This window comes from Erinaceus europaeus, chromosome X (assembly GCF_950295315.1).
Source record: "Erinaceus europaeus chromosome X, mEriEur2.1, whole genome shotgun sequence".
NCBI lineage: Eukaryota > Metazoa > Chordata > Mammalia > Eulipotyphla > Erinaceidae > Erinaceus > Erinaceus europaeus.
This window is the reverse complement of record NC_080185.1, coordinates 76,251,363-76,276,411: the sequence shown is the minus strand read 5'-3', so window position 1 is coordinate 76,276,411 and position 25,049 is coordinate 76,251,363. Positions and strand designations below refer to the sequence as shown.

At 40.0% G+C, this 25,049-nt stretch overlaps 1 protein-coding gene across 3 annotated transcripts; it reads right to left on the bottom strand.

The window, feature by feature from the left end:
- Window positions 1–12,079: 12,079 nt before the first annotated feature.
- Window positions 12,080–22,316, bottom strand: SNX12 (sorting nexin 12). Of its 3 annotated transcripts, none has more exons than XM_007535953.3 (4): window positions 22,072–22,316; window positions 16,276–16,371; window positions 14,494–14,618; window positions 12,080–13,952 (listed from the first exon to the last, which is right to left on the bottom strand). In XM_007535953.3, the coding sequence occupies exons 1-4, from the start codon at window positions 22,222–22,224 to the stop codon at window positions 13,850–13,852; spliced, it is 477 nt and encodes a 158-aa protein (XP_007536015.1). In that variant the 5' UTR covers window positions 22,225–22,316; the 3' UTR covers window positions 12,080–13,849. The 3 variants fall into 3 exon arrangements, with proteins under 3 accessions (XP_007536015.1, XP_007536014.1, XP_016049300.1); XM_007535952.3 differs by having other exon boundaries at window positions 22,060–22,311; XM_016193814.2 differs by lacking the exon at window positions 16,276–16,371 and having other exon boundaries at window positions 22,060–22,315.
- Window positions 22,317–25,049: the final 2,733 nt, after the last annotated feature.

Here is a 25,049-nt window from a genome sequence, read left to right as displayed (position 1 = left end):
ATGTAAATAGAATGCAGTGTTAAGCAGGGGGGATTTAAACCAAATGAAACAGAAGGGGTTTTTAGAAGCATACCAACAAAGTTGGGCGCCATTTGTTGTTAAAAATTCGGACGGCTCCAGCCAGGCGGGTAGCTTCACAGCGGGTAACAGAGACGCGGAGACAATGGCTGAGCAGGGAAGCTGTATTTTATTCAAGAACAACGATTCATAAACTAAACCAAACTAATCACCAAACAGAACTCTGCTGTCTCTTTGCGGCGGCACAAGCACTCTCCCTTACTCTGTAACTCTGGAACTCAGGAACCCTCTCTCTCTTCCTCTGCAACTCTGGAACTCTCCAACTCTGGCACTCTGAAACTCTCCAACTGTGTAACTCCCGCGGGGTTCCTTCGGGGCGGGGCCAAGGAGGCCCGCGAAACTAACTGGACTGATCTAATTCTCTTGGTGGGGGAGGGCTAGAACAAACCAATGTAAAGCATATGACAGCATCAGATTCTGTGTTCCATCCTCGGCATTGCACATGCTCCTCTCTTTCATTCTTATAGATAGATAAATAAATATTTTTTAAAAATGAATGAAAAGCAATGAATAAAAAAAACAAAAATAAGTCAATGGGACAGTATCAAATTGAAAAGTTTCTGAACATTGAAAAGAACCATCCCTACTGAATGAGAGAAGATCTTTACATGCCATACATCAGACAAAGGACTAATAGCAAAAATATATAAAAAGCTAAAAAAAAACTCAGTAATAAAAAATAATCCCCTTTAAAAGGTGGGAAGAGGATATGGACATAATCTTCAAAAAATTAATATTCAATTGGCCAACAGACATATGAAAAAAATTCAGTCACTATCAGAGAAATGCAAACAATGACACCAATGAGGTACCACTTCACACCTGTAAGAATTTTATTTAACCGAATGGACAGAAGCAAGTGTTGTCAAGGATGTGGGGGGAAAGAAACCTTTCTATACTGCTGGTGGGTATGTAATTTAGCATAGCTTCTGTGGAAAACAGTCTGGAGATTCCTCAGAACTCTAGAAATGTACTTGCCCTATGATCTAGCAATTCTGCTCTCAGAGATCTCACCAAAGAACATAAAAACACAAGGAGGGGTGGGGGAGATAGCATAAAGGTTATGCAAAGAGACTCTTATGCCTGAGGCTCAATCCCCCACACCACCGTAAACCAGAGTTGAGAAATTTTCTGATAAGAAAAAAAAACATTGGGGGGTTGGGGGGGTCACAGGCACTGAATTATGGCTCATCCAGTAAAGTACACGTTACCATGTGTAACGACACAAGTTCAAGCCCCTAATCCCACTTGCAGGGTAAAAACCTTCATAAGTGACAGAACAGTGTTGCAGGTGTCTCTCCCTCTCTCTCTTCCTCCCTATCTCTAACCTTCTATCAATCAATAAATAAACATTAACAAGAAAATGAAGATACTTACCCAAAGAGATCTTTGTACACCTATGTCATAGCAGTAGTATTTATAATAGTTCAAACATGGAAACAACCCAGATGCCCAACAACAGATGAGTGGTTAAGAAAGCTGTGATATATGTAAAATAGAATACTACTCAGCTATCAAAAATTATGAAATCATCTCTTTCCATCTTGGATAGAACCTGAGGGGAATCTTATTAAGTGTTATCAGCCCAAAGGAGAAGGATGAATACCAGATGATCTAATTTATAGGTAGACCTTAAGAAACAAGAGGGAAAAGGCAAACACAGAATGAATGTGGACGTTACAAAAAGTCCAAGAACTAAGAGGAGGGTTGAGTGGACACTGGGGACTCAGTGAACAATGGTAGACAAGGGCCAAGGTTGGTGGTTGAATGTGGTTTAAAAAAAAATGCCTTATTGTAGTCTGAGAGGTGGTGCTGTATTTAAAGCACTGGATTCCCAAGCATGAGGGCCTGAGTTTGATCCCTGGCAGCACATGTACCAGAGTGATTCTCTGGTTCTCTTGCTCTCTCTCCTCCAATCTCTCTCACTTATAAATAAAATCTTCATAAAAAATGATTTAGGGGCCGGATGGTGGTGCACCTGGTTAAGCATACAAGTTACAGTGCACACAGACACGGGTTTGAGGCCCCAGTCCCTACCTGTGGAGGGAAAGTTACACAAGTAGTGAAGCAGGGACTAGCAAAGTAGTTCACTTGGATAGCACACCTGTTTTGCCATGTGTGTGACCTAGGTTTTAGTTCAGCCCCAGTCACAGTGGAGGATGTTTGAGTTCATAGCAGGGGGTAGGGGGGGTTGCACATCCCTAGTGATAATTTTTTTAATAATTTTTATTTGTAAAAATGAGAAAAGGAGAAGCAGAGCATCACTCTAGTATATACAATCCCAAAGTTGGGAACACATGCTTGCAAGTACAGCACTGTAGCCACTATGCAACTGCCTAGGGCTGCTGAATGTGGTTGGTTTGTTTGCTTGTTTGTTTGTTTGTGTTGGACAATCTGTGTTTTTGACAATTTGTGTGGTTTTCAGCATTTGAAAGATCTGCATTAGTGAACCAATATTTTATTGTATTTTTAAGTATTTTTTAAAGTATTTTATTTATTTATTTATTTATTTATTTATTTGGTAGAGGCAGAAATCGAGAGGAAAGGGGGAAATAGAAAGGAAGAGAGACAGAGAAATACCTGCAACACTGCTTCACTACTTGTAAAGCTTCCCTCTTGCAGGTAGGGACCAGGGGTTTGAACCTGGGTCCTTGTGCATTGTAACATATGTGCTCAACCAGGTGTGCCACCACCTGGCCCTGTGAACCAATACTTTCCAAAGTGCCAATATATAATATTATAAACTCATGCACACATAAAAGACCTACTAAAATACAAATTAGACGAATGGATTTTAATATAAGAAGCTTAAAAGATGATTGATATTGTTGATACAGTTTGCAAACACACATTAAAGGCCATCTTTAAATAAATATTATTACTTGAGGAATGATGTAGTATTAAAGACCACCCAGAAGCTGGGTGGCAGCATACCTGGTTGAGCACACATTACAATGCACAAGGACCCAGGTTTGAGCCTCCCACCTGCAGGGAATAAGCTTTGTGTGTGGTAAAGCAGTGCGGCAGGTATCTCTCTGTCTCCCCCTTCCCTCTCAATTTCTGTCTCTATCAAATAAATAAAGATAATAATTTTTAAAAAGACCTTTCATAATTATGTGGAAATAATATAATCCTTGCATATATTATTTTGCTTATATTATATTGCTGCTAATATAATCCTTGTTTATCTAATTATTTCTGTGTACTATATACAACAATCAAGACACCATGTAATAATAATCAAATGCAGAAGTAGTTATGAGACTCCAGATACCCTGTTAAGACTATTAAAAATACATGCAAAAAAGCAATACAATATTACTGTTCTCATTAACTTTGATTTGGAAATTATTTTTCATTTAAAAAAATAGCTCACTAGGTAGACCCCATGCCTAAACGTGTGGTAGACCTGCATTCAAAACCAAGCAACCCTTGGGCATATCACAGCATTATGAGAAGCTCCACAAACTGTGGAGTGGTGCTGAGGTGCCTCTGTCTTTCTCATCTAAAATAAAATTAAACTCACTTTTAGTTATGCATCTATGACACTCAGATAACGAGGGAAATTTTCAATTATCTTTACATGTAATAATGAACTTGTTACTATTGTTTTAAATAACACTTTAAATTATAAATATTTTTTTCACATTAGGGCCAGCAACATAGCTCACTTGGATAGTGCATGGCTTTGCCATGTACAGGTCCTATGTTTTAACCCAGCCCCCACTATATTAAAAATCACTTTAATTTTCTTGATATTTTAATGACAGATATAAGCACACATAAATAATCACAGGAATGTAAGTGGGTCATGAGACTTTTGAAATTTGAGAACCACTACTCTGGAGAAATTCTGATAAGGAATCATGTTCAGGAATGTTTATGATAGTATCACTAATAAAACAAGAAAAAAACTGGAAAGATCTAGTAGCTTATCAACAAGGAAATGACTAAACAAACCATTTTATAGCCTTACTGTTATCATCTATGACTTTAGTAACAACATGACATATAATGCATGTTTTAATGAAGTAAATGAGGTATTAGTACAGATGTAGCAAAGTAAAAGTTGTCAAGCATTGAATACAAATATGTACAGCATGTTGGGATTTTTGTAGAAATAAAAACACAACACACATGAATTTTCTTATTAAAAAAAAAATCCAGAAGGCTACCAAGATACATATCAAGACTTTAGGGAGTAGAAAAAAAAAAAAAAGAAATTGTGTTGGTTTTTTGCACCAAAGTAAAGGACTCTAGGAGGGAAGGAGGCATTCAGGTCTTGGTTCATGATGGTATATGGAGGACCTAGGCTGGGGGTGAGTGTTTTGCAGAACACTGTGAAATTTTACACATGTATCAACAACTGTATTTACTGTGAACCATTAATCCCCACCACCACAAAAAATTAATTAAATAAATAGAATTTGTGTACTGGATAATGAATAGCTAGACTGTACTTTAGTCCCAACTACATGTAGTTTTTTATTTTAATAAGGCAATTGTACTAGTGTGGCTTAAAATAATTATGAAGAAAAGATATAAAGCAATGAGCTCAAAGTTCACCAACACTGAAGAAAAGAGATTCCCTTGAGTCCAGGCTGAGAGGACCAACCCATTTGCTAGTGGAGGTTCTTGAATATAAGAAGGAACCAAGACTGAAATGGGGGTGGGGGAGGGGTGGCTGTTTGAAATGGTGATGGTCACGGGATGACGGAAAGAAGTTTCCTGCACCTCCTGCTGTTTTCCAGGATACAACATAAAGAAGGCTTTCTGGGCTGCAGTCATAGTGAACTTTGTCCTGAAGTTCCCAAACTCTGGCTCCATTCCCAGTTCTTCTCCCTCCTCGAGATCTAGATTCCAGTCACAGCATGGGAGGTAGGGAGACTACAGGGTAGGGCAGTCGTGTCAGGAGGTAGGGAGACTACAGGGTAGGGCAGTGTGTCACCACAGTACACCTGAGACTTTCTGAGACCTGAGGTAGCTAGCCCGAGATAGGAACATGATGATAGGTTAGGTTGCGCAAGGCACAGTTATTAAATCAGTCAGAGGAACTCAAAGTAACCTGCTGACTCTCTCAGATGCTGTAGCTTTCAAAAAAAAAAAAAACAGCGCCATTGGTGCAGCATTCTCATTGGTGGTCTTTTCCAGCAAACCAGCAGGTAACCATATGACCCACCCCTGAATTAAGAGGCCAATCAGGAGGAGATATGTGCTTAAGACCCAGTAAAATTTTGCTCATTTCTGACAGGGGTATGAACAGCCAATCAGAAAAAACAAGCCTTAGTGATGACCTATTTTTAGTCACCCTCAGATCTAGGTCTCTGTCCTCTTTGCATACCTCCCTGCCTGGAATCAAAAGATTTGGATCTGAAAGATACAGCTAAAAAAGAGGTCCATGCTGGGGTAATCATGGCCCAAGTGGCAGTCATAATTTCCCTGAGTTTCCAAGGAGATTGGTTCTCAAGTAGGATGAATCTGTATAGTTGAGCTGTCACTGCTGCTCTGGACGTGGCCTTAAATAGTGACCAACCTAAGGAAAGCATTCCTCCTGAGAGCATCTCAGATAATGTTGCTCTGTCACCAAGTTACTTAGTTTTCTTAAGTGAGGGAGAAAGAGACATGGAGTAACAATCAGGGTCTTGGATAATACTGATTATCTAATGAGGTGAGAATGTTCAATTAGCAATAACTATTGTGCCTAGAAAGACAAATGAAATGTGCAAGGAAATTTTTGAACCCGATAGTGATATCATTACAACTAATTGTACCAAAAAAAATTACACACCAAAACTAAGAAACACCATTTTCACCAAATTGTTTGATTCATAAATTTTTTAATATTTTGTCATTTTTGGAAAAGAAACTTTTTGTAGGGAAACAAGAATTTTCACTTGTGTTGAGTAAACAAATTTTATTTGCTATGAGTGGGGACCTAAGCTTCTTCAAGAAGGCAATTTGGTAGTATATCTATAAAAATGTAAAATACACAGTCCTTTGACCCATTTTCTTCTCTCAAAAATCTATCCCCAAAAAGTACTGAAACACCTGAGCAAGGTTATATGTAGCATTATTTACAATAGTGAATGATGGATTTTAATGGAATCATTAAATTGTGATAAAACCGTATGAAATGTTTTGTCACCACTTTAAAATGTCCCATTTTTCTGGTGAATTCACCTTCTTCACCCCATCTTGGATGGAGCTTGAAGAAATCATGTTAAGTGAGATAAGTCAGAAACAAAAGGATGAATATGGGATGATCTCACTCACAGACAGAAGTTGAAAAACAAGATCAGAAGGGAAGACACTAGCAGAACTTAGACTGGAGTCAGTGCATTGCACCAAAGGAAGACTCTGGGGTGGAAGGGAGAGTTCAAGTCCCAGATCATGATGGCTGAGGAGGACCTAGTGGGGGTTGAATTGGTATGTGGAAAACTGGGAAATGCTATGCATGTACAAACTATTGTATTTTACTACCAACTATAAATCATTAATCCCCCAACAAAGAATTTTTTTCCATTTTTCATGTGAAAGGAAGTCCACAATACATTTCAAAGTGAAAGAAGTTGCAAAGTAGTATGTATAACACCCTTTTTTTTTTGTTAAAACTATTTACAAGTGAGTATTCATACATGTATAGATGTGTATACGCGCATTTGTGCATAGAAAAAAGTCAGGGAAGACACTAAGTAAACTAACATGGAGAATGGGAGTAGGGTGAGGAAATTAGGAGAAGTCTTTTGCTTTTTAAACACATATACTGTATTTGAATACTGTCAACTTGCATTAAATACTTCTGAATTTTGTCATCACTATAATTTTTTTAACAAAATGGGCATTTTGTGACTAGGACCATTAACAAACTTGTAAATATATATGATATAGCAGAATGTAAGCAAATAAAATCTATCAATAATCAGGATATGTGACAAATCATTCACTTCAGAGAAAGAGTACTTTCTTTTTTAATTTTTTAAAATATTTATTTCCCCTTTTGTTGCCCTTATTTAACACTGTTGTGGTTATTGATGTTGTTGTTGGAGAAGACAGAGAGAAATGGAGAGAGATGGGGAAATGGAAGAGAGGGGGAAAGAAAGACAGACACCTGCAGACCTGCTTCACTGCCTGTGAAGTAACTCCCCTGCGGGTGGGGAGCCAGGGGCTTGAACCGGGATCCTTATGCCGGTCCTTGTGCTTTGTGCCACGTGCGCTTAACCCGCTGTGCCACTGCCTGACTCCCGAAAGAATACTTTCTAAACTACAGAAAACGCCTTCAAACAGGGGCAAATTATGTTTTCAAATTTTTCATCACATAGCCTCTATTGCTACTCAAGTTCTTGAAAAAGTGAGAAATCAGATTATCTCATTTGTAGGTGGTTTTAAGAATCAAGACAAGAAAAATGGAAATGACAGGGTGAAGCTTGGATTGGGTTCAGTGTATTGCGGCAAAGTAAATGACTCTGCTGTGGAGGGCAATGGAGGAAGGGCATCAGGTATCCAGTGCATGATGATGAAGAGACATGAGAGGCTGTACCAATGTGTCAAAAACTGTCTTGTAAATCACTATTGCCCCAATAAAATGTTTTTAAAAATCTTAGAAACAAATAAAAAAGCTTGACAATACCCCAGATAACATTTAGTTAAACACCCTAATTTTATAGCTGAGAAAACAGAATAGTCACATAATATGCTTAAGGTACTATACTCAGATAATAGCACAGGCAACTCCAGAATCCAGAATTCTATTCTGGGCCTTTCTACTTTTTTTCAGATTTTCCTCTAAGTCTCCATTCTAGTGGCATGTAAAGAAATATATCTGTGAATCAAACTCGATTTTACTATATACTCAAGAGCTGTTATTTTCCAAAGAAACAAAGCAAGGAAGATTACAGAGGGAAACATTAAGGGGTTATGGTCTATTGCAGCAAATCTAGGGACTCTGAAGGGGGCAGGGTGGAGGAGTCTTAGGGAGGGAGGAATTTAGTGCCCCATGGTAGAGGAAAATGGAAGATTTCATGGAGGATGAGGTGTACTAACACTTATCTTGGGGAAATGGAGAAATGTACCCTTGTGATAATAAAAATACTATAAATCAACATTTCCTTGATAAAATATTGAAGTTGGAAAAAAATAAGTTGTTTTATCCAAGTCAACTGACCCTTAATTGGCAATGTCCATTAATGCTTTATCTTCAGTTCCTATGTATTAAGTAACTGATGACGTATATACAAACACTTAAAACCACCACCATGGGAAGCACTTATTTAAAGAAAACCTGCCTCAACCCTGGAGACTGTGCAGCAGATAGAGCATCAGACTTGTACATATTAGGTCCTAAACTGATTCCCTGACACTGAATATGTCATTTATTAATGAGCAAGAGTAATGCTTTGCTTCATTCTCTCTCTCATAAATAAATAAACAGTAAATAAATCTCTTTAATTTTTTTTGCCTCCAGAGTTATTTCTGGGGCTTAGTGTCTGCACTATGAATCCACTGCTCCTGGAGGCTATTTTTTCCTTTTGTTGCCTTTGCTGTTCACATTGTTGTTGTTATTATTGTTATTGCTGTCGTTTTTGTTGGATAGGACAGAGAAGTCGAGAGAGGAGGGGAAGACAGAGAGGGGAAGAGAATAAGACACCTGCAGACCTGCTTCACTGCCTGTGAAGCAACACCCCTGCATGTGGGAGAGTCAGGGGCTCGACCCAGGATCCTTACACGAGGCCTTGTGCTTCACACACAATAACTTGCTGTGCCCAGCCCCCAATTTTTAAAAATACAAGAAGCCTGTCATGATTTGAAAAATCCTTTTGTGCAACCAGGATAATAGTTCAATTGGTAGAGTGCATGATCTGTATGTCTCAGGTTCCCCGTTTATTTGCTGCCAACATGTCATCTGAGTAGTACTCTGGCTTCTAAATCTGTCTCTCACCTGTGAAACCCTGTTTCATATGAAATAAATAAACATTTTTTAAATTATGAATCATTTTCTAATGTTAATAATTTCCTCCAGTCTGCCTGTCTTGTAAGGGACAAGTTTTCTGTTCTCAGAAGTATAAACAAGAGAGAAAAAATAAATATTGAATGGGCAACAACTGCTTTTTTAAATAAGCAAGGCAGAAAAAAGATAAGAGGAATGAGGGGTTGTGGGTGGTCAGGAAGAGAGTGGCAGAGAACCACAAGTTAAAATAGTCATAAAGTGTTTATATTTTAAAAGTAAACTTGAATATTGTCAAGTATAAATGGACTAATAGTCATATAATCTTCAGACTATAATTAAAGTGATGTAGTTTTTCACCCTGTGGCTTACAGGCAATGAAGGCCTTATAAAGATTTCAAAATAAGGTGGGGGAGATAGCATAAAGGTAATGCAAAGAGACTCTCAGTCTGAGGCTTTGAGGTCCAAAGTTCAATCCCCTGTACCACCATAAACCTGAGCAATATTCTGGAAATTCTGAAATAAGAAAAATAAAGGGGTTAAAACTGAGTCACGTGAGAAAATTTAGAACTATTAATATGTACAAAGAGAAGACTAGGGTGGTTATGGATATGAAGAAATATCCATGTCAGTGAGCAGCTGGTGTGCAACTTCACAGTAAACAACAGTTTTAATGAAATTACTACAGTATACATTTGAACACAGAACACAAGGATATCTCACCAAACAAAAACTCCAGAATGCAAATGAAATCTGTATGTGGTCTACCTCTGCCAAATTTTAAAGAATGATTCAAAGGGTAGATAAGGCATCTTTGGAATGTGAAAATTGAGACTTTTCAAAAACTGTTTTTTATAGTGTATTGCACCAAAGTAAAAGACTCTGGAGTGGGGGGGGGTGTTCAGGTCCTGAAACATGGTGGCAGAGGAGGACCAAGAGGGGGTTGGATTGTTATATGGAAAAGTGAGACATGTTACACACGTACAAACTACTGTATCTTACTGTTGAGTGTAAACCATTAATCTCCCAAATAAAAACAGTTTTAAATTCCTGGAAAAAAAGTTTTTTAAAGAAATACTTATTTATAAGAACAGGAGGAGAGAAAGCTAGAGCCATCATTCTGGCACATGCCGTGATGGGGATCAAATTCAGGACCTCTTGAGGGTCGAACACTCAATGCATTGTGCTACCTCTTGGGAAACAGATTTAAACTTTTAAGATTTTACTTATTTATTAATGAACAAGAGAAGGAGAGAGGGAGGGGGAAAGAGAGAAAGGGAGCACATGGCAGAGTATCATTCTGGAACACGTGACACTAGAGATCAAACTCAGGACCTCATGTTCAAGAGTTCAATTATTTATCCACTGTGTCACTTAACAGACCATAAAGATTTAAACTCCTTTTCAGGTATATCTGGTTCATTTTGCAGAGCCAGGTCCACCACATGAACAATTTTACCCTCAGGCTGATTTTTTCATCCAGATAAAAAGACAGAAAGGAACAGACTCCACAGTACCAGAGTTTTCCCCGGTGTCATGACATTCCTATATGGTATCAGGGCTCAAGCCAACTGGGCTGTGCACATGGCAAAACCCATACCCTGAGCTGTCTCTCCTGCCTCTCAGGTTCAAAAATCTGTGTAAACCTCTATTCTCCAGGCTTCATTGTGAGATTGATCTGCTTATGGACAAAAGGGATTGATTAAAGTAAATACCTAAATTAATATAAAAACTTAACTTTCTTATAAAATATCCTTCTATTCAAATTAAGAAGGTTGGGATTTGGGGTCTTTTGGGACCTAGTTACTATACTAAAATGGCTCATGTAATTCCAGAGAAAGGGAGTTTCCTTGGCCTATCATAACAAAGATAACTACATGTACCTGAACCTCTTAAAATGGTATTTTGTCTCTAGCATTTATTTTTATTGTATATATAGCTCCTGAACTGAAGTATAAGATCTATGAAGATGAAGAATGTGATCATATTTTTACTTGTACCACAACCACCCCAGCCCAGCCCTAGCTCAGTTTAGGAACATACTACATGATATTAATTAGTAGTTGTTAAACAACTTGTAACTGTTGAAATTTTTATTAGTATTTTATAGCTGTTTTTTCTAGTAATTCCCTGTCATACTCTAACACTGTTGCCTATGAAGACTGCATATCTGCTGTCACTCTTCCTTTCTCTTATCTCACAGAATTATTAGTTCTTCCCTATCCTTTCAGATGCTTTGAGTGATCGAATTCCTAAACTACCAAAACCTCTTGAATTTTCTCAATTCATCCCCGACTCTTCTACTTAGACCTATATAACATTAACTCACCTTAATTCACATGTTCACAACATCATTTTCTATATATGAATGTGGGTTCAGCTGAATGATTAAAACCAGCTTTAACTCACCAAAAGCCAAACTCCTCCCTCCCCTCATTCTAAATATTTCCCAAAACCTATTTTGAATAGTAAGTTACTTCAGATGAAACATCTGTCAAATGAAACTATCCACCCATCAAAATTTTTCAAGAGTTCACCCACCTTTTCTGCTTGTACCATATCTTTTTAGAAGGACAAAAAAAAAGTCTCAGATGAGGTAAAAAGCCTATGAAAGAAATGGAGTTTGTAGATGGTGTGTGGGTGAGTTGGAGGATGAATATATGAACAAATATTTATGTACAAATACAGTATATGCATATAGATACATACACACACTATAAATACATTCTGCCTAAATTAGCACAAACCCACAAGCTTAAAAACAAAATCTGCCATATCTGACCTAAACCACAGGTACTGAATCTCTAATGGCTACTTCCTGACAACAGATTCCTGTTAACAGAGTCAATTGTGAACAGATTCCTGTTAACAGAGTCAATTATGAACTGCAAGGACAGGTAAATGTCATGATAGGTGGTCAGGATTGTGTTTCTTCATTTAAATGCAAAACTTCCTTATCGCCTCAGGACACTGACCATGTTGTATGAATTCTACATAGTATGCGGCATCTACTAGACATTAAAAATTACTAAATTTACAACTTAAGCAGAAAAACAGAGGTTTGATTCACAGTGGTTTAATGTGAACAGAGTTGAATATGACATTGTCTGACAGAAGAATGAACAGTTTGCTGAATAAAAGCCCCGAGGCAGGATATATACACAGCAGAAATGGGACCTCAGGCTCTCAGCATTTGTGCACAATGAGAGAAGAAATCTTGGAGGGGAAAATGGTGATAACAGAATACAAATCAAAAAGGTAGCAACAACACCAACACTGAGGAGGTGGGAAAGGGAGCAGCACCTCTCCAAGGGCTGCTCAGTCTCTGTCACAGGATAATCTATCTGAGCAAACTTCAATATTTAGATGGATTGCAAATCCTATGTCAAATTTTCAGTCCTAATCTCTCCAATCAAGTTCTTGTCAGAATCAGTAATCCTTTTCCCCAAGGCCCTATAGCAAGAACACTAATCCTTTTGTGATAGGAAGTCTAAGTAAAGAGAGGCCACTTTGGATATGGCACCAGAGTTAACTGGCTCCCACCCCATCACTTGGGAATAACTATTGGGCCCCAGCAAGCAAACCACTATGTGCTACACTGCCACCCAGGACAGTTGCTAGCCTCAAGAAACTGCTTCACTCTAAGATTTGAAAAATCCATACCCAGCTACTATCCTTAGCTCCATTTCTAGGGAGAAAGCTGGAGTTCATTGGGATAGAAGTGCAGGTAGTTCTGTGATTCTATGACCAATATGGGGGAGGCAGAGACAACTCTGAACCCTGAGCCTCCTTCAAGACTTCTCAGCGCTTAGGTGAAGTCAGAGACTATGTGTGTGTGGTTTGTTCATGTGCTTCTGCTCTGTGGCAGCACTAAGTAGAATGTAGGAAGGTGAGAATGGAAGGAGAGCAGTGGTCCCCTCCCCTAACATCAGGAGGTAGGGAAATGATCCACCTAGAAAATGATCCACTCCCACTCTTCAAGTGGTAAGTTACCTTATCCTCAAGCCATCAAATCTGCAAAGCTAACCCATAAAGCTGCAAAAGCTTGGGAAAGACCTGCTGGCCCATACTAGCTCGCCTACTGCTGAACAAGAACACGCAGCCAGAACGGGCCACAAAGGAGAGAAATAGGTAGCATGAGCTCCTCTACTGCTCTACAGCTTTCTTCTGACGCTGAAACAGCCATGATGAACTCAGAAAACCCACATATCTTGCTCCACACAACTACTGAGGATTATGGCCATAAAAAGTAATATGGGACAGAGAAAGCAACAAAATAGACAATTGAGGAAACAGGGAGTAGGCCTATGGAAAACAAAGAGAGCTTCTGGATCTCTACCACCTACCAAAAAGGAACAAGTTCATGCAGGTAGGATGGGCAGGAGTCGTTTGTTTGTTTGTTTGTTTTTTGTCTGTCTTCCCTGCTCAGTGTTCCTGGTTTAACCTAAGAGTGAGAAAAAAAATCCCCTGGACTTGCAGCATCAGTATGTATTCAAGTGCCTCACCAGCACAAGAAACCCCTCCCCACCAAGGTTAGCCTTCTGTCATGGGTAAATGTCCCCCAAATTGCCTTTGAGTCCTATCTCCCACCCACTCCCCAACCCCAAGCATAGGACATCTGTCTGTGGTTTCCCACCTCGACTCAGAGAAGAGAATCCTAGCATAGTGCCCACGGTGTAGTCAGGTACCAAGAAGCACAATGCCAGATAGTCTATCAGGTCAGGGGACAGACAGCCAACTTTAGATCAAAGAGAAAGGGGGAGAAGAGCTTAGTGTAAAAACCAATGTCATTTCAGCAGGAAAGTAGAGGGCAAATGGTGAGAGAGGCTCCTACTGGCGCACCTTCCCAGGGACGTAGTTCCTATCAATTGCCTCTTCCTGCAGGAACATGTGCAGGCAGCGTTCGTTCTGAGCCAGTGGGTGCCCAGCAATTCTGTAAAGAGACCAAGATGGTTATCAGTAGTGTATGGGCTTAGATAAGAGTTTGCAGGGGGATACAGGTATGAATAGCGGAGGAAAGGCAAGGTCAACCCAGAGGATGGCAGTAGGGCAGCATTGCAAATCTAATATTGTGGAGGGGAAGGAGGATGGAGAGTTAAGATCAGGAAACACCTAGACACATTCAACATACAGTGCTTTCTCAGGACCCATGATACCGGATCAGAATTCTAGCCAAAGGAATAGAATTTAACTGTTCAGTCAGTGTACTACACAGTTAATAACCACATATTACCAATTACAAAAAAAAAAAGAGATTGAGGAGAAGGAAAGAGGGGCCAGAGATATAGCAAAGTGCTTATGATAAAAATAGTCATGGTCCAAGGTGCCAAGTTCAAATCTCAGCATCACCATGAACCAGAGCTAAATAGTGCTTTGGCTGGAGAAGAGGTAGGGTGTGGGACAGGAGGAAAACATGTTTGCTTAAAAAAAAAAAAGATAGAAAAAGTAGCAAGATCCCCAGGAATTTGGCTTACTTGTTAATAAACTGTTCAAGGCCCTGCCTCCTTTCTTCAATGAAGGACTCCTCAAAGATTCCTTCGTCTCCTCGAAAAGGGAGCTGCCGTTTCAAGGCTTTGCCAGGTAGTGGTGGTACTACAATCTGTAAACAGAAATGAAATTTCAACCATATGGGAAGAGGACAGAGGGAGAATGAGATGGTAAAGCACTGTATACCTCATTTCCCATTAGGCATAGCTCATCCTCTCCAACAGCTAGCAATCTGCAGGAACTCAGGCCATAAGAACAGTATGGCTAAGGTAAAAAAAAAAATTGGCCATACTCTTTTTTTTGGGGGGGGGGGAGGAGGCAAATTTACCACCTTAAAAGAGAAGAAATGACTCCAAATATTCCCCACTTTTCTGAACTCACATTCAAGAATTTAGACGAATCTTTCCTAACACCATGCTTTCCATGCTTTCCACTTTTAGATCACAGAAGACACTAAGTTGTATGACTTTAATAGCTGCTAAATGAAGTTAGTGTGTGTTTGTTTGTGTGTGTGTGTGTGTGTGTGTGTGTGTGTGTGTGAGAGAGAGAGAGAGAGAGAGAGACAGAGAGAGAGACAGAGACCAACCAGAGCACTGTTCAGTTCTAGCATATGGTAGGGCCAGGGATGGAAGTCTTATATTCTTTTCTTTTTTTTTTTCTCTTACCGGCTAGTGTCAGGCCTTCCAAACTCAGTATCGTTCAGGTAAGTCTTATGTTCTAATGTACTGAGCTCTCTCCATAACCCAAGTAATACTTTTTCATTCAAAATGTCCTAGAGTGGGGCCAGGTGATGGCATACCTGGTAGAGTGCACATGTTACCATGTACAAGGACCTGGGTTCAAGCCTCCAGTCCCTACCTGCAGGGGGGGAAGCTTCACAAGTGGTGAAGCAGTATTGCAGGTGTCTTTCTTTCATCCCTTCTCTCTTCCTCTCTGTTTCTATAAGAAAGAAAATAGGAGAAAAATAATGGTCATCAGGAGTGCTGGAGTCACTGAATCCCAGTGATAAGCTTCGTAGAAAAAAAAAACCCTAGAGACCCTACAGGTTGTGAAGCAGGTAAAATGCCAGACTTGCATTATAGAGTCATGAATTCAATCTCTGGTAGCATATATGCTGTTTTTCTCTCTCTCATTAATTAATAAAAATATAATATTAAAATAAATGTCCTAAATCTTGAGAAAAAATAATTAAAGTGCCCCAGGAGGTGGTATATCAATAAAGCATTGGACTTGAAGCATGATGTTGAGTTGAATCCCTGGCATTGAATATGCTAGAATGGTGCTCTGAGTCATATTCTCTCTGCCCTCCCATCTCCCTCCTTTTCCTTCCTCCCTTTTCTCCCCCTCTCCTCCCTCTCTCTCTCTCTCCTTAGTAAATAAATATTATTAAATTATCAAGTAATTATTTTTTAAAGATTTTATTTTTTTATGAGAAAGGCAGGAGGAGAGAGAAAGAACCAGACATGACTCTGGTACATGTGCTGCCGGGGATCGAACTTGGGACCTCATGCTTGAGAGTCCAAAGCTTTATCACTGCGCCATCTCCCGGACCACCAAGTAATTATTTTTAAAAGGAAAATAATATTTTGTTCTGAACTTACAACTTCTAAATTTCAAAGCATATAACCCAGATCCAATACACTAAGGTTTGACAGAATGTGCTAACCATCTCCATGGTTTTCAGGATGTTCTAGCTTACAATTTTGTGCCCCCTCAGTCTATGGAAATTTTTCTCCTCTAATAGTGCCACATGGGGAATGGGGCCATACCTTACTATCTCGCTCCAGCTCATTTTTTAGCCACTCAAAGTCACTGTAGCGCCGCCGTACACAGGACTCCTTCAGCTTAAAGATAGGTAGGTTTGTCTACAGGGAAGGAAGAATGAGAAAAGAAAGATGGTAAATAATGTTTAGTCTTGGTGGGTACTTGTCACATCCATCTGGATAGGAGGTCCCAGGGAAGACAGAGCTCCAACAGACTGGTCTTCTAATCCTTTCAAAACACCACTGTTGAGCGCCAGTCCTTACCACATCCAGCCTTATCACAGTTGGTAATTAGAAATGTCTTGCTACTTAGAATTTAGCCTATATACAGACTTGAAATTGTATGTAAATATGCAAAAGCAGGTTCTATCTGAATTTTGTTATTTATAATAATAACAATAACAGTATCCACTGTAGAAAATTGTTTAAATTAACCATGGTCTGTCTCTGTGGTGGAAAATTACACAAATAAAAATGTAAAATGTGTGTGTGTGTGTACACACACACATATATTCACATAATGGTGTGGAAAGTTTTTAAGCACTAAAATCAAGGTACAGAATGGTATACATAGCTTTCCTTTACTGTGTTTTAAAAGATATGTGTGTGAGTGTGAGTGTGTGAGTGTGTGTGTGTGCGTGTGTTTGTGTTAGATTAAGATACTAGCAATAGTGACTGACTTTGGAGAATAAGACTAGACACTTAAAATGGGAGAAGTAACATTTTTCATTGTATAATTTTAACCTATCATAAACATGTATTACATTTATAATTGAAAAATGACTTTGTTGTCTGTGAAGAATAAGATTTAAATACCTCCAAGCTATGCCTTGCTCTGCTTTCCCTGTCCAAATCCTCTCCATCCTATAAGTGCTATGTCATTCTGGAAATCTGTCATGACATCACCAGCTTAATTTATTTGTCTACTTCTCCTCTGAACTCCAAAGACATCTATAGCCTAGTGCTGCCTGAAACAGTATCATTTTGTGCTTCATGTTAGTCTGGCTACTCAGCTGAACTACAATTTTATTGAAATAAAAAGGCATAGTTACTTCTCCATCTCTTAAAGTCCAGACTAAGCAAGTTATTCAATTGCAATTGACTAGTAGAAACCCTATGAATCTGTTTACTCTCTCCTTTTCTAGAAAGTACAGCAGAAACAGTGATCATATCAAGTTGGCTTACCACAGCATGCTCCCTGGTATTCACTTAATCGTCAAGGATTTTCCCAAGATTTTAACAGCAACATGGACTTCTGATAAAGTCCTGATCCTCACTTCTATATACACTTAAATAGAAATAGTCAACCACATGTATTAATATTGACTGTATTTCCTAGCAGCCAATACAGATCAGTAGACAGAAATAAAAGGAACTACTGGGTTGTCAGAAAAGTCATGACCCATTTTTGCATAGAAAATATGTAACGACTTTTCCGACAACCCAGTTGTTGTTCCTCTCCTTTTTTCCATAAATGCCACAAGGCAAAAAAAAAAAAAATCTTGAGACTCTGCTAGAGCTTTCTTCACACAGTCCTTCACGCCACTTCATCCTCCTTTGTAGTCCTCAAGCTTGAACACTGTCTTCTCAGATCCAATTCTACGTATAGCTCATCAACAGCCAAATAACTGGCCAACTTACATTAGTTACAACTTTACCCAGGATCAACAAGGTCCAAAGAATGTCAATGGGTTGGAGTGAAGTGAAATGTATATAATATTTTATTATTGAAACTAGTCTTTAGAATAAATAAGAAACTAGAGAGGAGCAAACAGACCATTCCCTGGGTGAGACAAATGCCTTGCCATGCACACAGCCCAGACTCTAATTCCAGAATCATGTAATAGGAGCTAAAGCACTGTCTCTCCCTCACCGTCTCTATCTGAATGAAAAAGCAGCCCAGGAGAAGTGAAGTTACACATGCATGAGCACCTCCCACCCCCACACACACACCACAGAAGTTGGAGGGACCAAGAAAGCTACCTCACAGTATCAAGTATATATCTTGTCTTACCACGCACATAGCCCAAGTTTGAGCCTCAGTAACACAGTTTGTGTGTGTGTGTGTGTGTGTGTGTGTGTGTGTGTGTGTTTATGTGCAGTATACATGTGTATGTGCGTGGAAAGATAGCCAGGAAACAGTGAAATCAAGCATGTGCTAGGCTCAGAGGTGGAAAAAAAATGAAAACAATGGTTTCTATGGAAAGAGAATTCTTTAGAGATTAGAGGGAGGGGCAGAGACTTGCTTTCATTATATAGTTTTATTGCATATTTTGAATTTTGTACTATGTGCATGTATTAACTATTCACAATAAAACATTACAAAGAACCTTCTTAGAATTCTGATACATAATATATACATACATGCACCTGGAGTCTCAGAGATGATTCAGTTGATAAAGTGCATACTTTAACTTATGTGAGGCCCTGGGTTCAATCCACAGAATCAAATGGGAGCACCACAGACTGTACCAAATGAACTCTGTGGAAGGTGGAGCAGTGTTTTAGTATCTCTCTCTCTCTCTAAAAATACAGAATAATAATTGGGCTAGGGAGACCACTTGACTATACTGCACAATGACCTGGGGGAGGTTATTCCCAGCACTACATAAGAAAATTAGATATACCTGAAGCAAATCATCATATTTAACACAATATGTCAATTATATCTCAGTAAAGCTGGGGGTAGGGGAATAACCTTGCAAGGAAAAAATCCTTTTCTATCATAACTTCTTTCATCCATATATATATATATATATATGTATATATATATATACACATATATGTGTGTGTATACATGTTATATATGTGTATATATATATATACACACATCAAGAGAGAAGGAGGGAAGGGGCAGACAGAGACAATAGAGCACTTCTCAACTCTGGCTTACAGTAGTGCTGGGGATTGAACCTGGGACCTCAACAGCCTCAGGCATTAAGTATTTTGCATAGCCATTATGCTGTCTCCCAACCCCCCACCCCTGTATCATCATTTCTAGGTTTCTACCATATCTCCAAACAACAGAACCTTAACTAAAAAGTTTTTGCAGAAGACAACAGAAAAACCTAAGGAAAGAAAAAAAAAAATGCCTAGTAAATTCTTCGAAAACACAGCTGAACCACACACTGTCATCTTGTGGACTTCCTCCTTTGACTCACAAAGATACTATTCTTTCCCTGCTCCTGCAGGATCTTGACAACAATGGTCTTTCTTCCGAGCACCTAAACATCTTAGGAAGGGGCTACTAAGTACTAAGTATAGTCTTCCAGTTTCAATCTACAAAGCATATGAGGAAGACAGGTTTGCAAGGCTCAGGAAATAGAGAGTCCTTTGTCCCTGATCAACACAAAGTCAAGGGAAAGGAAAGAAACAAAGTCCAAGTCCACTGGACACCTGACATTTGCAAAGCTCCATACAAGTCATGTGAAGTCACCATGACAACTCTCCAATCTCCTTACTTCTTGGGGGGGGTGAAGAACTTGTTCCTGAGCAAAATGAAAGAGAGCAGTTTCAGAAATATTGTTGTACAAAGAGATAGTAATACCTGCTCCTCCCAAACATAATTCCTGACTCCCAAAATCCATGCTCTGAATCTCATGTTCTTTATAAAGTATATCATGATTGCTCCCTTAAAGTAGTAATTAAAAACAAGCTATTTTACCAACTTTTCTCCAAACAGGCTTAAATAAAAGTCATACACATCAACATAAATAGAAATAAACTCACACCAACAGAACTAGGAACTGCCATCAATTGTAGCATTGCTGTACAATTTGAAACTAAAGAAGGAATAAAAAGTTCAATGAGTAGGGGGGAAGTCAGCACACTAAATCTTTGCAATTATGCTTTGCCATAAAGTTTAAAGAGTATGATGGGCTTTGGAGTCAGACAGACCTAGGTTCAAAGCCCAGTCCTGACACTTAGGCAAATTACTGAACCTGTATTCCTCCTCAATTTCCTACTTGTAAAATTGATTCTTATATAGACTTTGAAACTAAAATCTAGTTTGGTGCCTGTTACAGTGTAGGCACTAGATGCACTGTGTTGTAATTAGAATGCTTTTAGTAGACAGCTATTTCACTCATAATCCCTAATAATACATGGAGTAATACATGGAGACACTTTCTCCAAAACCCCACAGAAGTCTTTATACTGAAGAAGTTTGGCCTATGCTCTCTCAGGTAACAGTCCTCTACAACTAACAGTTTCCAGCTTTGATCATGTTAGGTGGGAGCTAGCATTCATTCTTCCACAAAGAGATTATTTCATATAGTTTGTATACAGATGAGTCTTTCTCTTGTATGTGTTTGCTTTTGCATGTCAACTTTCTTTCCTCAGTTTTTACTTTGCCAAATTTGGGCTTTGTAGATCTTTTCTCAATAAGATTTCAAAGCCCAGGCAGGAGACTATACAGGTTCTCATATATTTCATTCATTCATTAAAAAATGAAAGTGCATGCATGCTGTTAGGTCTTCGGATGGTATCTGATCAGCAAGTTGTCCACATAGAATAGTCTGGCCCTCTAGTCTGAGAAAAGAGGGTAAAAATGCCCACTAGGATAAAAATCTCTGGAAAATGACTCTTTTTTTTTTTTTTTTTGCCCACTAGGGTAAAAATCTCTGGAAAATGACTCTTAAACTGTTCGTTGTAACCAATTCAACTGGGCAAAAGAACCTGCTAACTAAGTACTGTTTCCAATGATGCATTCTTGCAATGTGGACTAAACGTCGAGAATAAAGTCCTCTGTAGTGCACACTAGATGAAGCTACTCCTGGGACAGTCCTGAAATGTCATGTATCAAAGAAAGTAAAGTATACTAATATTTATTCGGGGGAGATGAGAAACTGTATCCCTATGCCAGCAGTGCTGGAAAATTATTTCCTCAAAAAAAAATCTAACAGAAAATCCTAGCAAAGTAACTACAGTCAGGGTCTGATTCCAAAAAAGCTAGTCTAGGACTAAAAGGGAAAATGGTCATTCACACAAAGAAAACTCAAATGAGGGTCAATAAATATTGAAGTAAACAGTGTGGATACTTAAACTCCAAAGGATCAGCACAGGATGAGAACAGCAACTGACAATCCATCAATTCCAGAGCAAGGTCAGGTTTCAACGTGAGACACATCATGTGTTACCTGGGAAAACTTAAGCATAAAACACTTTCCTCTTTCAGGTGCTAATTTTACAGACCAGTCTGGAAAGCGCTATCTGTAAAAGAATCCCTTTCTTATTTCTGCTCAACTAAACCCACTTCCTTAGCTGCAGTCTGTCTACCTTCCCTTTAATTCAAGCTTTCCTTAATTCCATCCCCCAAGGAAGACCTCATTAGAAAGAAGCAGGGCCCTCCCTCCCTCTTTAGACTGACTTCCCACAACTCAGTTAAGTGACCTAGCAACATAGAGCCTTGCCTTTCCAGCCTCCAGCCCTGCTCTTTCCTCCCTCCCACCCTTCCTTCCTTCCTTCCTCTACAGTCCTGCTTCCTTTTCCTTGAATTTCTCGCTCTAATATCCTCCAAACCCTTCACCCTACCCAGCTATGCCTCACTTCTTGCTTTGCGGGTATTTGCTTTCCCTCACTCCAGTCCGATGTCCCCCTCAGGAGTTTTCCGTATCCTGGTGTCACAGCGGAATCTGCAAACCTCACCCCAAATCTATGAAGCACCTAAAAGCCCAAGTGATCCTGCCTTTCCAGAGTTGACTCTGTCGTCAATCATCCCCATGGCATCCTCCCCCCTCCTCACCCAGCAGCCCGACCCTCCTCAGCTGTCTCTCTCACCCCGTGACTCACCCGCATGCGAACCTCATAGGTGGTGAAGCGCGCGCGGCCCACGCCCACCGTCTGCGGATTAAAGATGTCGATCTCCAAGAAGTTACTCGGCGGCCCGTAAGCATCAGTCAGGTCCTGAGGCTTCGAGTTCAGGCGCCGAGTGTCAGCTACTGCCGTATCCGACATTTTTCCGGGGAGACTAGGAACGGGAAGGGGGGGTGGGGGACAGAGGCTAGAGGCAAGAGCGCGCACGGCCCCTCCCGTTTGCAAAATAGCCAGCCAACCCACAGGCAGCGGTGCCGCGCACGCGCGCTCACGCACGCACGCACGCACGCACGCTCTGAGCGCCCCGCCCCGCCCCGGGCCTGCACCTTGAATACCAGCACGGAGGCGCGTCCTGCACAAAGGCCCGGAAATCATCGTCTTCAACATTCACCCCCAGCCATCAGAGGTGCGCTGACAGGCCTGCTCCGCCAATCCCTGCTTCTCAAACCAAGAAATTGCCTTGCATCCTGTGTGTCAATAGCAGTGCTCACCAAACTATTGAATAGAATCCTGACGGTGGTACACCGCCAGAACCGCGCGGGCTAAATAAGTCAGCGTTTTGCGAGAAAATGGAAGGGTGAGCCCCAGAGGGGAGGGGGCCCACTAGGGTACCAAGAACCTGGAACGCTTATCCTAACTACTTGTGTCACTGATAGTTCCGATTCATTCCACAAGGACTGTTGTGCTAGGAAAGCAGATTTGGGTAAACAAAGATGATTGCTCGTGCCCACTTTTCAGGGTATGACTTCCTCCTCTTATTGCCACGTAAAAGGTCACTCCAGATGTGCTCAGATTTCTCAGCAAATTGAGGGCAGTAATTTCATATCTTTAAAAATATTTTTGTTTATTTATGAGAAAGGGAGAGAGAGTGGGCCAGAGCATCACTTGGGCACATGGGATGCCAGGCATCAAACTAAGTCCAATGCTTTAGCCACTTCCCGGGCCACTATTTCATACTTTTTAGTGCAGAATCCCATATTACACATTACTAGAATTGCTTGCAGCCCATAATAGAGATGAACTACACTTCTACAACACAACCATCTCTAGAAGTATTTATATTAATGGTTGCACACTAAGCAGGAATGCAAGACATCATAGATTTTGGTCCCTGCCACCACTAATAGCCAGAGCTGAGCAGTGCTCTGGTCCAACATTTAATAATATAATAATAATTTTTTTAAGCAATCAGGAAAAGTCTTCATGTCTGAAGCACCAAAGACTCCAGGTTCAAAACAAACAACAAAAAGCAAGCAAGCAGGATCATGATGCAGTGGTAGAGTGAAAAACTTGCAAGCAGAAAGTCCCAAGTTGGTTCTCTAGCACTGGATATGCCCAAGTAGTGGTCTGGTTTTCTACCACCCCCTGCCATCTCTCTCATAGGGAAGGGAATGTAATGTATATGCTTCCCTCTGCCAATTTTCAATTATATTTCATTCTTTTAAAGATTTATTTGTTTATGACACATTGAGAAAAGGCCACATGTAATGCCTAGGATGGAACTCAGAACCTCATGTTTGAGTATTCAGTGCTTTATCCACTGTGCCACATCCCAGGTCACTCTGCTTTCTGCCCTTAATAAGTCAATAAATTGGGGTTGGGCGGTAGCGCAGCAGGTTAAGCGCACGTGGTGCCAAGCACAAGGACTGGCATAAAGATCCTGGTTCCAGCCCCCGGCTCCCCACCTGCAGAGGAGTCGCTTCACAGGTCTGCAGGTGTCTGTCTTTCTCTCCCCCTCTGTGTCTTCCCCTCCTCTCTCCATTTCTCTCTGTCCTATCCAACAATGAAGGATATCAACAATAACAATAATAAGCACAACAAAGCTACAACAACAAGGGCAACAAAATGGGGAAAATGGCCTCCAGGAGCAGTGGATTCATGGTGCAAGAACTGAGCCCCAGCAATAACCCTGGAGGCAAAAAAAAAATAAGTCAATAAATAGGATCTTCCACAGAATAAAAGAGAGAGAGAGGGTTATTTTGCAGGCGACATGAAAGATCTACTTGAGTTTAATATAACTGATTATGACGGTATTGGCAATAAGACTTGCAATTAGGTAGTAATTGTGGGAAAGGAAAAAGAAGACAGAATTAAGACTAAAGAAACGAAATAGAATTTCTGTCTGACTAGATATGGTGATAGTATAGTGTAGTGAATTGTGCTCTCAGCTTGCCTAGGTTTCAATCTCTGCTTCCCAACCGTATAACCTTGAGTAAGTTATCCAAACAGTTGTCTGTAATAATAGAAACAATAATACTAAAAGCTAACTCCAAAGGCTTTTGTGAGAATTAAATCAAGTAAAATATATATGAATGAAAAGTGCTCAGTGATTTTTAGCTACTACACTTTATTATTACCATTTGAAGGGAACAGGGAAGATACTGATAGCACTGATCAAAATTGAAATTACAAAAAGAAGAGTAAATTTGGAAGGGAAGACAATAAAGTCACCTTGGATAATTCTGGGGTGATGTAGGAAATACTGACCTGAAGCTCCAGAGTATGATCAGAGTTAAAGTTAAAGGTTTGTGAGTCATCAGCATATAGTATAGAAAGAATAGATGTGGAAAGACAGGAACGTCAGATTTAAAAATTGGTCAAGACATGGCCAGACAGTGGCTCATCCTTAAAACCCACACATTACCATACCCAAGGACTTGGTGTTCAAGACCCAAGTCCCCACCTACAAGGGGGAGGCTTCATGAGTGGTGGAACAGTGCTGCCAGTGTCTCTTTCATCCTGTCTCTATTTTTTTTAATTTTTTAATATTTATTTATTCCTTTTTTGTTGCCCTTGTTGTTTTTATTGTTGTAATTACTATTGTTGTCGTCGTTGTTGGTTAGGACAGAGAGAAATGGAGAGAGAAAGGGAAGACAGAGAGGGGGAGAGAAAGACACCTGCAAACCTGCTTCACCGCCTGTGAAGTGACTCCCCTGCAGGTGGGGAGCCAGGGGCTCGAACTGGGA